Source organism: Mesoplodon mirus (genome assembly GCF_964341445.2).
Source record: "Mesoplodon mirus genome assembly, chromosome: 5".
NCBI lineage: Eukaryota > Metazoa > Chordata > Mammalia > Artiodactyla > Ziphiidae > Mesoplodon > Mesoplodon mirus.
Window position 1 is genome coordinate 179,295,549 of NC_138980.1, and position 14,521 is coordinate 179,310,069.

The following is a 14,521-nucleotide window of genomic DNA, read 5'->3' on the forward strand; positions in this document are numbered from 1 at the left end:
TCTAAAACACATACACCTGGGGGCAAACTGCCCAGGACACGTGTGAGAGGGACAGGCCAGCAGGTGGTGACAGTCTCTCCTGGAGATCACCTCCACCACCAGGCAGGGCGAGGTCCAAGAAGGCAGAGGAAACAAGACACTTTCCCAAAGAACCGATCAAAACTGCTTCAGAAGGAGCCCATGGCCAAGGGCCTAGGCCTCCCAGACGTGGTAAACTCCTCAGGAGCGAGCATCTTCCCTGGCACCTCTGGACACAGCTATGAAGCCTCTTCTATACGCATGGACTTTTCTCCCCAAATCACTCCTGGCACCCTCCTGCCTTACACACACACACACACACACACACACTCTCTCTCTCTCTCTCTCTCTCTCTCCCCCCGCCTCCTCCCCCCCTCGCTCATGTGTTGAAGCCCCAGATTCTGGAGATTAGTAGTAACACTGCAATACTTATTTTCTGGTGCTTGTTCAAAATAGACCAGTTTTCACCTTAAACACAGCTCTCACGCTGGGCTCAGAGCCCGTGATGAGATGCCAGTGAGGCTGCCCGGCACAGAGGGCTGCCTGGCAACAGATGACACTCATGGAAAAGAGCAGGTGGACCCTGCTCCTCGGCCTAGGACGCGCCTCCAGCAGCTGAGGAGGTGTGTGACAGCAATGAGGCCACCTGACCACACAGCTCCTGCAGCATCTATTCAGCATACGGTCTGTCCTCCAGAAAGCTCTGGAACCCAGGACCATCAGGCTGAGCCTCCTCAGCTGCTCTACACCTAAACAAGGACACCTGGTCAGAGACCACCGGCCACCCACCGTGCACTCTCGAGGGGCCGACGGGACAAACGGCAGAGCCACAGAAGGTCAGAGCCGAGACTCTGATGACCAGCACACAACGGGCAGGTAACACAGAGCTCCTGAGCTGTCGGCAGCCCTGGACTAGGGTGAACCTGGGCCCGCGCTTCAAAAGCCGCTTCATCTCCCATCTTCTCGCGAGAGAAGCACAGTTCTCACATGTGTACAGTTTTGGAACGATGAAAGGAACAGGCAAGCTTCTCTGTCTGAAGTATAACTTGGCAAATGGTCATCTTGTTCTACGTAATAAATGCCACAGTCTAATCATTCTGCTACATTCTGCACAAAAGGCAGCCTCTGAATCTGTCTCGTTTCGGGTATTAATATCTTTTCCTTACGCAGCCTCATAAGAGACGACCCCGTCGTACATTTTAGAGCAGGAACAGTTTGGCGCTCTCACAACTTGCACTTCAGATGGTGTCTAAACATTCTCAGCTTGAACTCCTAACCCCAAAACTTACAAGCGCGTTTACACTACAAGTAGGGAAGTCTTCAAACGCGCAGCCAGAAACCGCTGGCCACATCAGCGAACCCCCTGGGGCGCAGGCTGCCTGCGGGCGCGCAGAGCCCCCGCCCGGGCCCGGGGCCCAGAACCCGCGCTTACCGTCGCCTTGTCGAGGACCTTGATGGAGCCCGGCTCGGCCACGCTGTGTTTCCGCAGGGCCTGCTCCAACAGCTGCAGCGGAGGGCGCTCCCATTTCCCAAAGACCACTAAGTCGATGTCGCTGGGTGGGAGAAAAGCGAGTGTGAGCCCCGCTCGCCTCCCCACACGGCTGCGCACGCGGCCGGCCGACCGGCGCCCCGGCACAGGCCCGCAGGTCCTCCGAGAGGCGCACGGAGTGCCGGGAAGCCCCTCCCGCTCGGTGACAGAGCGCAGCTGACGAGCCACTCGTAACAGAGGCGGAAGCAAACGCTGACCGAGTCTCCCGCGCCCCGAGGCAACCGAGGCCCTCACAGCTGCGCTGGCCCGGACTCCTGGACACCTCGAATCTGTCCAGTTCCCCGCTGGCCCTGCCAACGCCAACCCAGATCCTGAGACTGTGGCCTCTTTAGTCTCCAAGCGTTAACGGTGGCTTGGCAGAATATAAGCTTTTAATAAAACGATGCACATAAAACTAAGATACTGAAGAGACCTTGACGAGGGTACACTGGAGAACGGCTTTAGAATGCAAACTTCTTTGACGTTTTTCTATCCGATAAAAATCCTTACAAAATACCGTTCACGTGGAAGTTTGCTTGAATCTTCATTAAAACATAAGATGAATTTTTCAAAAACAAATCCAAAAGTCTCAGACCGTCTTCTATCGCACCTGCCCCCAGGGCTCTCACTTCCCCCGGCTCCTAGGAGCCAGCGCTCTGCATCCCACCACATTAAGTGCAAGAGGAAGAATGCAAAGCACTCAATTACCATAACGGTCATTGAATTTTTATTTCCTGCTATCACCCCTCCGTGCTCACCGTCTCTTCCTTGCGCTCCCGTCTCTAAGCCTTAGCTTTGAATGCAAGGAACCTACTTTAGCCTTGACACGCATGCAGACACCCACCGGGCTACGCAGACCCAACCCCGGTCCTCCGCGCGGTGGCGCAGCTGGGCCTCACCTGGTGGGAAGATAGAGGCCCGTGCTGAAGCTGCCAAATATCTGCACCTGCAACAGAGAGCGGGCGCCTCAGACGCGGCCACGCGCACGGCCCTCCCCCGCCCCTTGTCACGCCACGCTGCTGCGAGGGCCCAGCGGTCCAACAAACTCCTCTGGCTCTGTGAGGTAAACGCCAGCCCCGAAAAGGAACCTTTAACAACTCAGCACTAAAGGGCGTAACAAGTCCTGGCCTCGCCCACAGCCTGCAAAGCCGGGGCCTGCTGAGAGCCCCGCGGCTCCTGAAACAAGCCCACGGCAGGCACAGGGCAGGGCTCTGTCCCGGGGCACCAAAGGGCAAAGCCGAAAGTGCCGGGTGTCACCGTGCCCAGGAGGGGAAGCCCGGGGCCGGCCAGAGGGCCATCTCCCGCCGGCCTCGTGCTCCAAGTGCCCACGGACCGCATCTCAACGCACACGCGTTCGCTCTCTGGAAAAGTGGTGCGTAGTTTCACAAAACGGGACACACGCTATGATGCGTGATGCAGATTAGAGGTAAAACTTCTCATCTTAAGGTAAACTTAAACCAGGAAATGTCACCACACTGTCCCAAAAAGGAATTCCCTCGGGCTGACGGTCCTCACACTTGAAGGTGTCAGAACCACCCAAGATCAGCAGAGATCCCCCCTGGGCAGGCCCAGGCTTTCTGACTGGGCAGGGGCAGGGCATGTGCGTCTCTAACCAGCTCCTCGGTAAGGGCGGACACCCATCTCAGGACCCCCCTGGAACCTGGAAGCATGGCCTCAGCCACGTCTGCACAGATACACAGACACAGGCGGCCACGGGGTGCTGACATGAACGTGTAGCGACACAGAAGTGCAAAGGGTATACCCACATCAGCCGTTGGCCAAAGATCTTTAACCACAGTTTCGATCCTTTTCACCACCTCTCTTCTCATGGCTGCTTCTTCAGGACAAGGGGACATGAAGTTATAAAAGTCAATTATTTCCTCATGAAGTCTAGCGGACAAAAGAGAAACACACTAGGGTTACAATTAAACTTTACCACACTTCTTATTCTATTAGATCAGCATGACACTAAAACATATTTCTGGCCACTTAAAACCCAGTTTCTTGTTTCCTCTGAAAGTATGTAATGAAGTGAACACTCCATGGGGGATGAAACTCCACGGCACGGTTTAGCACCAGAGTAACAGGAGCGAATCTGTTGATATAAATATCAACACTTTCAACTGGCATTTAAAGGCTTATTCAAAAGAAACATTTCAGGGACTTTCCATGAACGAAGTGAGAGAACTCCATCCGTGACAGATGGAGGGTGATCCCAACTGCGGCAGCGCAGGGAAACCCAGTGGGTTTCTCACCCTGTCCGGGCTGTGCTCTTCACCCACAGGCACCCTCACTAAAGGGTCTGAGACAGGCCAGGCCAGGAAGACACGTGTCCTCGGGAGCCTGGCGGCCCCAAGTCTCAACAGCCAGGTCTGCCTGGCCCACCAGCGGACAACACCCTAGACCCAGCACCCAGGGCTCACGACCACGTTGCTCGGGCAGAAAGCCCCACTCAACTCAGCACTGGAGCATCCCGCCTCAAGATTCCCGCAAGGAGGCCAGCACCAAGGTGTGCAGGGACACGAGTCAGTTCGGCCCTCTCTCCCTCTCGGTCTTTCCTAACAAAGGTCTAAAAAGCAATGGTTTCTGGAGAAAGGAGCGGGCTCCAAAAGCTGCCTCACACCCCTGCCCCAAAACCCACGTCTCTGCCAGTCCCCGGCGGGGGCAACGGGGAGTTAAGTCTCAGCCAAGGATCTGGGCCACAGACCCAGGAAGGAAGGACAGGTCACCCTCGGTGACCTTTAGGGATTTAAAGACAGGCAAGCAAATAACCCGATCCTAGGAATTACGTCGTCAAATCTGTTCTTGACTTGAATAGATTCTAGACTTGAAGAATGGAATGCTTCCATTCTAAGTTTGATTATTAGCATGGAAAAGAGAAGACAAAATGAAATTTGTTCAATAATACTACCATGTTAGCTCAACAGCTAGCAAGACAGTCCACCCGACGGCAGACAACACTTGACAGCACCTTCCAGTACCAAGCGACAAAGGTAAGGACAGGATGTCTAACATCTCACCTTCCCTCAGCTCTTGTTTAAGGCCAAGCTCACTCTCTCACCCTCAGGACTGCCACCCCCACTACTCACTTGAAGTGACCATCCTGACACTCAGTTTAAAAGCTACTCGAAGCCACTGACAGCACACATGGGACACACACAGAAATAAACGCTCGACATGCTTGTTCACGGTGCATCTGCAAGGTCAGTGAGGCCATCGCTGATTGGAGCCCTGACGTTATCACGTTTATTTTTTTAAAAAAATCACGCAAAACTTCACCCCAAGCATGCTGCTGATTCAGCCATGAGTCCCGTTTTTAGTAAACCCAAAAAGGTAGAAAGTCATGCAACATTAAAATGCAGTAATTTTTCCAAAATATCTACCCAACTCCACGACTTATCAGGCAGAGCTTCTAACATCTCAACAACTACCCAGCGCCAACTACACCCTAAGCCTTTAACCGCATCTCTTCCAGCAGCTCAGCAGGCGCGTCACGTCAGCGGCGTGGCCCGTGGTTCCCGGCGCTCGGCAATGTCGTCAGCAGGACCCGATGTGTCACGTTAGGGACCACACCGGGGACCTCCCCCTGTTAACAAGTGACAGTAACGCTGTCACCGGGCAGCTGTCAGGAGACAGCACAGGGCTCCTCGGGGCAACAGCATGTGCCACCGGACCAGCCGTCACCTCGCTGGGAAGTCAGTCCATCAAAGCACGAAGAGCACACGCTCTCCCGCAGCTCAGCGCTGCTCTGATAACATCGGGAGTACAGAAGTGTAGAGACGTCGAATGAGGACATGGGCCTAGAGCACCTAAGCACTGGCCCAGAGACACCGAAGAAGAACAGCAAACCTGGCGTGGCAAAACCCTATCCACACCCCACAAATGTGACGCATTAAAGCATCTAGGAAACGGGCCATTCCCATCTGCCAAAATGTCACTGCCAGTCTGCGCCTGCAGGGTGGAGAGAACTGTCACGTGAAAGAGCAACAGGAAAAGTCGCCCGTCAGCTTCCCAGGAGGCACGGACACCGCCCAGTGTGACAGTGTCAGTCTGGTCAGATGTCTGTTGACTCGCCTGTCCCAGAGAAGGGCGTCCCTTCTCTGGGACAGGCGAGCACGCCTCCCCTCCCGACTCAGGAGAGATGAGTAACGAGGCTGAGGCGGGCCCACATCCCAGAGCGGAGCGCCTGCCAGCAGGGCACACGCCTCCTGATTTCAGCGTTGGGCTCCACCAAGAAGATACGCTAATGAAACGCCTACCTGAAATTTGTATTAAACTGCATCTAAAAATTAGCAACGGCTGTAACAAATATATTAGGAAGAATATGTTTGCTTTGCCTTCTGGGAATGGAAGGGATCCTGCTGGCGGCCTGGCTGGACAGGGCGGCTCTGGCCCAGCCCCTGCAGGCTCTTCCTCGAGGCAAGCAGGGACCGGCGAGGCGCTGCGTGACCGCTGGGGCCGCCTGAGGACCGCGTGGCTCTGGAGGGTGATGCACCGTCGGTGCAGCAGAAAAGACACGAGAAGCTCTAACAAGCCTCACGAGGCCCGGGCAGATTCAAGAGCCCTGCCGCTGCCTTCTCGGGCTCAGGCTCTTGGTGGAAGGAACGCCGAGAGGAGAGAGGAAGCACCGAGGGCTGGGAAGGGTGGGGCAGCCCAACAGAGCCTGCAGGCGGGAGAAGCAGCGCCCCACCCTCCAGCCAGCGTGGTGACCACCGCAGCCAGCCGGGCTCTGTCCCGGAAAGGTGACCTCCAGGGGCCTGATCTCAGCGCCCAACAGCGCTCGCTCGGGTGAGCATTCAACCAGTATGTGTGGGATGAATCAAGTTTTGATAAAATGCGTATTTTGCTTATGACTTTGTCACTTAAGATCTACCTTCCCCGTACAATGTCATCAAAAATCAACATCCAAGAAATAGTTTACCCCTGTACCGGATAACTTGATTTGTTAGCAGAAATTACTTAAATGGCCAACTGTCCTTTTAAACAAATGTAAACAGTGCTGAATGAAACAGCTGGGATTATTTATTCAGTACCACATTACAAGTAGTTTCATCACTTTAAGAAACGACCTATGATGGTTAGGACAACACACTTTCACACTAAGTGCCAGCGACCACGTGTGCAGCCATTGCTTCCGACACTGAACGTACACACGCATTCGGTTCTCCAAAGTGCTTTGCTGAGTTATGTCTGTGAAAAGTTTTGATCTTTTCTACTTGAAAACGAGGGCAGTTACTCTTCTCACATATCAGAACCTCAGAGGAATCTCACAGCTGACAAGACGTCTACATAAAACCACACCCAAGTCTCCTCCATGACTCACAATTTAGTCACCACATCTCCTAGAGCTCACGTGACCCCACTAGCTTTCAGTCTCCAAATCTTCCGAGGAAATTTCTATGCTGTGGCCATCACGGAAAAATTCCTCCATCATGGGTCAGAGAGGTGGTATCTCAAAACCAGCAGGAACGATGATCGCCTGGAGGGCCCGGGCCACTTGAGAGGCCAGGGACCATCTGCTCTTGCGGATGCAGGTGACTGCAGGCCCCAGCAGAAGGCCCTGGGGAGACCTTCTCGGAGGGTTTCCTAAGGGGAGAGCTCCCATAGCCCTTTCCCCTTCCCCTTCCCTAGTCCCAGCGTGCTGGCCTGTGGCTGGCCTCCAGAACCATGATCCCCACAAGGCTGAGAAAGGCAGCAGAGGGAGAAGGTGGGCTGGTCCCCTGGGATCAGGGCACCATCAATCACTCTGTTACTTTCACTCTTTGTAGCCAAGCCTAATCCTGACACAGCAGTGGAAAAACAATGAAGTTAGCTTCCTGCCTTGTTCTACATTTGAAAACATAACACAGACGCAGAGTTAAATTACTAAATGAAAACATCAAATAGAAGTTAGGGGAAAAAAGCAAGGGAAATCATCAGCTATCCCGAACTTGAAGGAGGCCTTTCCAGACTTCCAACACAAAAATGACAATCACAACGCAAAGACTGAGAGAGTCAAATAATTACCAAGAAATTCTAACAAAAAACATGCGGAGTGTAAACAAATTAAAAAGCAAACGTCAAGTGCACATGTCAGAAGCAGGAAGGACTTGTTCAGAAAGACCAGGCCTCTCTCGGGCTGGACCTCACACTCTGGGATCAGCTGACAACATATCTCAAGGCTAAAGAAAGGCATCCCTCGCTGAGCCCGGAACCCCACGCCTGGACACCTGGGCTCCAGACCCCCCCACACACGCTTGCGGCAGGGCCGTGGGTCAGGACGGGGCACCGTCCGCCCACCGAGAAGAGCAAGGGGAGGGTCCGTGACAGACAGGTGACAGACACGCCCCGCGTGCATGTAACTCAGGAGAAGGTCTAAGAGGCCACGTGCCAAGGCGGCCGGGCTTCCTCCTGCAGGTGACGGATGAGCTGGTGAGAGTGGCCACCTCCTACTCTACATGCGGGCGCTGCTGGAATTCTGGGTTTTTACAAGAATGTACTCATCATATGTATAAATTTTAAAGTGAAAAGGAGAAAAGATGATACATTTTAGAGGGAAAACAACTGCCTGAGAGGATGCTCATTACACCACTGATTATATTTAACATTTGGAAACAACAGAACATTAAATACAACACAAAAAAAGTCAACTGTACTTCTAGATGACAAGATTACTTGTAATTTTTTTATTCTTTTTGCTTGTATTCATCTCCTAATTTTAACAGTGAATACTGATCGCTTAATTTAAAAAAAAAGAACATCAAGTCGGTCAGGCTTCTAAGTCCTGACGTCACTCTCCCCATCCCGCCCCCAAACAGCAGCGAGGTTTCCAAGCCCCTCAGTGTACCCGGTGCCGGCACCTCTGCCAGGCCCTAAAATCCATGCGGAGTGGGGAGGCACAGGCTGCGGACAGGACTCCTGTGACGGCACAACGTTCTGCAAGCGGCTACCGGGCACCTGAGGCGTGGCTGCTGCGACTGAGGGCCTCAGGTTGCAGCCTCACTTAATTCAGTCCCAACAGCCACGTGGGGCTCGTGGCTGCAGCCCGGCTGCCGCTCCCTGGGCTCCACCCCGACGGCCGAGCAACGCTACGCTCAACACAGGCAGAGCAGGCGGCCCCAGGACCGCACGTCCTCTTGGGGACCCTCCCTCCTTCCGTCCCGTGAGACACCACCGTCCAGGAATGAGGGGCGGCTCCCCCAGAGGGCACGGGCCTCGCGTGGGGGCCTGGGGAGAGCGCACCCTGCCCACACATCGTCCAACGGGAGACAAGGGATAAAAACACACCCTGGTCCTGGGGCTCTCAAAGGTTCTCTAAGTAAACGTTTTAGAATCTTAGGGCTAAATGTGGACAAATAAGAGCCATGTCTGTCAAAAGTAAGCATTATAGGTCTTGATAGAATTTAAACACATACTCACTGCTCCATTTACGAAACTAGGATTTAAGAGCCCGACAAGATGTTAGTGACAATGCTGCCTGATTAGCGCATTTTCCAAAGTAACTGATGTAATTGTGGAATTGAGCAAGGCTATTCTTCCGCCATCACGAAAACATACTCTTTTTTCCTTAACATTTCAACATGTCTAAAATTGGGATGCATCTTTCAATCAATGGCTGAGCATCAAATCAATGCAAAACTAAATATTTTTCTTTCTTCATGGTACATTTCATAACAGTGCATATCTCTTTAGGTTGGCTGATCTGGAGGAAGTTGTCTAGATGAAGTTTACATTGGGCTGGCCAGAAAGTTTGCTCGGTGAATGAATATGTTGTTCAATAAAGTTCTTGGTGAAAATAAAAAAGGCGTCTCTTATTTTTACTTAAAACCGAACGAACTTTTTGGCCAACCCAATATTTCTGCCCCGCCAAAAAAAGACAACTTCGAATGGGTTGGGTTTTTGCAAGTAGTAGCACCTCAAATCCAAAGAAATATGGGAATCAGAAGCTGACCACAAGGCATCTTGTGGGGAGAGGCCAGCAAGAGCAACAGAGAGGACCCGCTGGCATGTGAGGCCCGTGCGGCCACTTTGCAGCCCCGAGGCCGAGAACCAACTCTGGAAACCTCTGCACAACGCAGCCCTCATCCTAAGCTGAGGACCCGAGGGCTCACGCCACCATGGGCCCTAAAGGGATACGGCCGGCAAGGAGCAGCGCTCTGGATGGCTTTGTGTGGTGGCGGCTTGAGCCTCCTAAGTGGTCTCATCAGGTGGCACACGGGGGGAAAGGTCTGCTGTCTGTGTGCAAAAGGAACCCTGCAGGCGGCGGAGGCAGGACAGCGCAGCATGCCTGATGCCTTGTCTCTGCGCAGTGGATTCTGAGACACTCTAGCCTTGGCTACTGGCCCATACAGACCACACGCAACTCTGAGAGTCAATCTGGAAGAATCTCAAATTGATACAACGCAGTGGAGCAAGCCCTGAACTGATTCACTTCCTGGCTACTTTAAGAAAGATGAAAATAGTGAGACCAGAGTTTTCAGTGCATTTTAGTCTTCATCGTGAAACTACTGGAAAACAAACTTCTGAACATTATTAACAAGCATGCTTTTAATCTAGATATTAGAAAATAAAGTTCACTGCAAAATGAAAAAAGACATTTCTCATTTACAATAGCACTCTTGTAAGAGGCCAAACCCACTCAAAAGGTAATGACTGACTTTTCCATTTTTAGTACGTGTCCCAAGTTAATTTTTGCTTTTGGTCCCAACTTATCAAGATCAGCAATGTTTCCGTATCTATCTCAGCAGCTGGTATACGGTTGCTGTGAACATTTATGAAATCCAACTCAATGAGCTTTTTTAAAGAACAAAAGATAGATTATTAAGTTAGAGAACCAAACTGTCTAATTTCATAGCTAATAAAGCTATTCATGAAAAGAGATGACCCACTTCAGGAGGATGACTCTGTCTAAATCTGAACCGAAGCCGGGGAAGGCCGGCTGGTCCTGAGGGGGGCGCCCGCCGCCGGCTTTTCCCTGCCTCCTCGCCTGGGAGCCTCGGTGTCCAGCCCCAGCTGCTCCCTCTCCCACTGCCAGCCCAGCGCCACCTGCAGGTTGTTCCACGGTGACGTCTCTGTACGCAAACAAGGACAGGCAGATGCACTACAGCAGGTGAGAGACACGAAGACACAAGGGGCCAGAAGCGAGGACAGTGAAGTACATTTAAAATAAAACAGTGTGGACAGTAAAGGGGCAAAGCTAACAGGCCAAGCAGTTACTGATGCGGGTCTGCAAGGGGGAGGCACAGAGGATTGCCTGTTCCCCTAGATCTGAAATCCCCGCAGCTTTTTCTAAGGAAAGCCAAGGTCAGAGGTCAGATTTCATTCACTGCTTTAAGGAACAAAGAGCCGGATGAATGAACGCAGCCTCCTCCAACGTGGTCACGAGACGTGTCGGCTCCCAGTCCTGCAGGTAAGAGCTGCGCTCTCAGGTATTAACTCACCCAACTCTCCCGGCCCACAGTCCCCAGGGCCCCGCCCTATGGCTGCCCTGAGTCACGCCTCCCTTCCACACCCTCCAGGAACCTGCTCAACTCCAAGTGCTTGTGGAAAACCAGGCTTTTTGATTACAATGTAAAATGCCACAGAAAACACTAGAAACTCACTTCAACTGTTAATTTATTCTCTCCCTCTCCCACTCCTTCCAAGCCTTCTTAAAACCCTCAAAAGCCTTGAAAAGCCAGCGGTTTCTCAGAAGCTGGAGCTCCCTCCCCTCAGCTCCACAGTGCTCACTGTCTGCGTTTTTGCCAAAAGCAACGGCTTGGGGAAAGTATTTGGAGTTACAACTACTGGAGTTTTACGGTAGATTTTCAAGCCCGCGTGGATGCACTTACTCTAAGACGCCGGAGTCCCAGCGCCCCCGCAGCCCAGGCGGCCCAAGTTAGCAGCTGCCTCTCCACCAGCTGCAAAGAAGGGCTCTGCTGGGCAGCGACCAGTGAGACCTGCAGTGAGTGACTGAATTACTTCTATTTTGGGGATGGACGATCCTTTTTTTTTTTTTTTTTTGCAGTACGCAGGCCTCTCACTGTTGTGGCCTCTCCCGTTGCGCAGCACAGGCTCCGGTCGCGCAGGCTCAGCGGCCGTGGCTCAGGGGCCCAGCCGCTCCGCGGCATGTGGGATCTTCCCGGACCGAGGCATGAACCCACGTCCCCTGCATCGGCAGGCGGACTCTCAACCACTGCGCCACCAGGGAAGCCCGGATGATCCTTTTTAAAACTCCCATTTCCTGACACAGTTAATGAGCTAATTATAAATCATTTTATTTATTTTTAATGATGTTACAGGCCAATTAATGTCTGTACCACTATTTAGAAAGTCTCGAATCAGACCTTCGAAGGTTGTTTATAATCCAAGCTCAAAAGTGTGAGGAAGCTGACTGAAACTGCAAAGCAGAAAGCCTGTGTGTTTCCAGAGCGTTCCTTCCCGTCGCTGAGCCAGTGCCCCCATCAGCCTGCCCGCGGGGTCTGCACCTCGGCCTCTCTCCACTCCTGCAGCGCCCCACCTGTGCCCCACCAGCTCCTCTAGAGGGAGAGAGCCTCTAAAGAGCCTCTAAAATGTTAATGGCAGAGGGAGGCCCTAGGAGAAGCTGCTGCACAGGGAGGGGCCTGAGAGCTGAGTGACAGACAGGAGGCTGCGGCGGGAGCCGGGAGCCGGGCTGGGGGCACTGCTGCTCCAGGCCCAGGCCACGGTCAGCCCAGGAAAGAAAGGGCTCCGGCCAACAAAAGAGCCAGGACAGCTGGAGCAACCTAGAGGGAAGCACCCCACTAACGCGGCACGTCCTCAAGCCATCATGGGCAAGAACGACCAGTGGGCCTCAGCCCCCCAACACTGGTGTCCTATGGAACCCACAGTGCACTCCAGGACCCCCAATCTGGAGGAGCTCACAGCCGGGAGGGCCGCCGGGGCAGGGGGTGCCAAGAAGGCACTCAGCTGGGCCCCGTGCACTGCTTCAAGCCACCGGCCACGCAGCCTCGCCGGGCAGCCACAGCACAGACCCCCACAGGCCACGGTGCTCGGAGGGAACCGCCAAGTCTGAAAGCAGGATGCCCCGGCCTTGCTCGCTAGCTCAAGTAGCTGGATCATTTTTGAGATGCAAACAGCTATATCCTCTGTTGTAATTTCCAGAGATGCTCACCCTCGTGAAGGTGAGCTGGATAATCTTTTGGGAAGCAGTGTGTGTAAGAGCCTGAAAGGATGACTACCCTGAGATACTACACAATACCATCCATATTACCAGCATTTTCGTTAGTCTCCCAAATAGTCCTTGAGGCAAGTATTATTCAATATTTTCCCCATTTTACAGATTTTAAGAAAACTATTCATTAGACAGATGGTAAATGGCCCAAGATTCCACGACCAGGACTCAAACCCAGAGCTGTGCAGCTCTCGATCTTGACGTTCAGCCACAGGGCTGTGAGGCCACACTCAGGAAGTGGCCCAACGTACAGAAACATGCAGAAATATGCACTATGGGCTGTTTACAAAAAGGGAAAAGTTGTAAACGTCTCTCCCTAGTTATTTAGGAAATAATATATATCAATTCCATCTTTAAAAATTGTTTAAAAGAGCTTTTAAGACAGGAGGAATCACTTATCTAGAGTTAGATTTAAACAAACATACAAAAATGACACATTTAAAGTAGCATTAAAAATAAGAGAGACGTATGCTCTGTTAAGAACAGGAGAGTGTTAACAACAGGAAGATTATGGTGGTTTCCTTTCTGTATTTTCCAAGTTTCTTCAATAAGTACTCTATTGCTTTTATAATCATAGCCAAGAAAAAGTATCATCATGTCAGCTTTACTGACACTGACTTCACTCCAAAGCTCAAAGGGCAGACATCGCTGTGCTTAAGTCTTCTTTGAGACTGGCTGCCTTCGGCCTTTACATTAAGGCCAAACCCGCGTGGGCTTTCCCTTTGGCTCGGCCCACGCCCGGCACCCTGGGGGCCAAGGGGACTACTCGTGTGACTCTGCTCAGCTCCAAGGTCCAGCAAGGCTAAAGGCCCCTTCACCCCTAAAGTTCTGGTTCTAGTGCCACCCCAAGTCACTGGTTTAGCATACACCACCCCCCCAAAAGACAGGGCTCCTGAAAAGGCTACCCTACAATCCCAGAAAAACCTCTGCAGATGGGGATGACTGAACCCAGAGACCTGTGAGGAACAGGGTGTTCTCTCAAGTACCCCTACCCTCTCTGGCCACACCACACCAGGGACAGCTAACAGGCTTCCCCACTGTCCCAGCGCCCATCGACGGCACTGCTGTCAGAGAGTTGTGTTGAGTACGATTCTGAGGCTATATTCAGACGTAGAAACTTAAAATTCATTAGTGATCCTATCCTACCAGTATTCTTAGTTTGATGATAAGTAACTGACACGTACCACCTGCCTGCTCTGTCCAGTCAGCGTATGACACACTTCACGAGGATGATCCTGAGAACCACCACCACCTCCCGTTTTACAGATGCTCAGAGGCTGGACAACCAGCCTGAGCCTCACGTCTGGCATGAAACGTCCTGGCACGAACCTCTCCAGTGTGTCTCTGCTCACACTGCTCGAAGCGCTCCCGGGAGCCTCCACACCCCATCGGCTGCCCCTCCCATCTGCCTCCTGCAGACTTCCGGGGCCTCAGCTCCACTTCCAGGGCTCTAGCGGCTCCCTCCCTGGCCCTGACCCCTCGGCGGCGGTGACGCTAGGTGATGCGAGACCTGCGCAGCCTCTCCCTGAGACACTGTCCTGGCGGGAGAAGTCGTCCCCATGACCCTCAGGACAGGAAAGCCCATGTGTGTAACGCACCTGAGGGAGGACATGCCGATCACCTTCCACGTCACCAAGAGTGGCCAAGCACTCGTTAAGCCTGCGTCCAGTTCCATGCGGCCTGCAGATGTGACCAGAGTGGGCGCTCGTCACCGCCAGGCGCCAGTGCGCGTGGCCACACGAAAGCCAGGTCTCCCCACACGCCCGAGTGTCAGCATATCTGAGCGTCTGCTGTAATTAAAGCTA

The 14,521-nt window shown here is 52.8% G+C and overlaps 1 protein-coding gene across 2 annotated transcripts in view; it reads right to left on the bottom strand.

Annotated features, from left to right (window-relative positions):
- TENT4A (terminal nucleotidyltransferase 4A) overlaps nucleotides 1–14,521 on the bottom strand; it is a 43,801-nt gene that overhangs the window by 14,757 nt on the left and 14,523 nt on the right. For both annotated transcript variants that reach the window (XM_082622841.1, XM_082622840.1), the window contains exons 2-4: nucleotides 3,313–3,436; nucleotides 2,446–2,492; nucleotides 1,451–1,571 (exon numbers count right to left, since the gene is read on the bottom strand). In XM_082622841.1, the coding sequence (XP_082478967.1) occupies nucleotides 1,451–1,571; nucleotides 2,446–2,492; nucleotides 3,313–3,436 (292 nt within the window). The remainder of the gene's footprint in view (nucleotides 1–1,450; nucleotides 1,572–2,445; nucleotides 2,493–3,312; nucleotides 3,437–14,521) is intronic.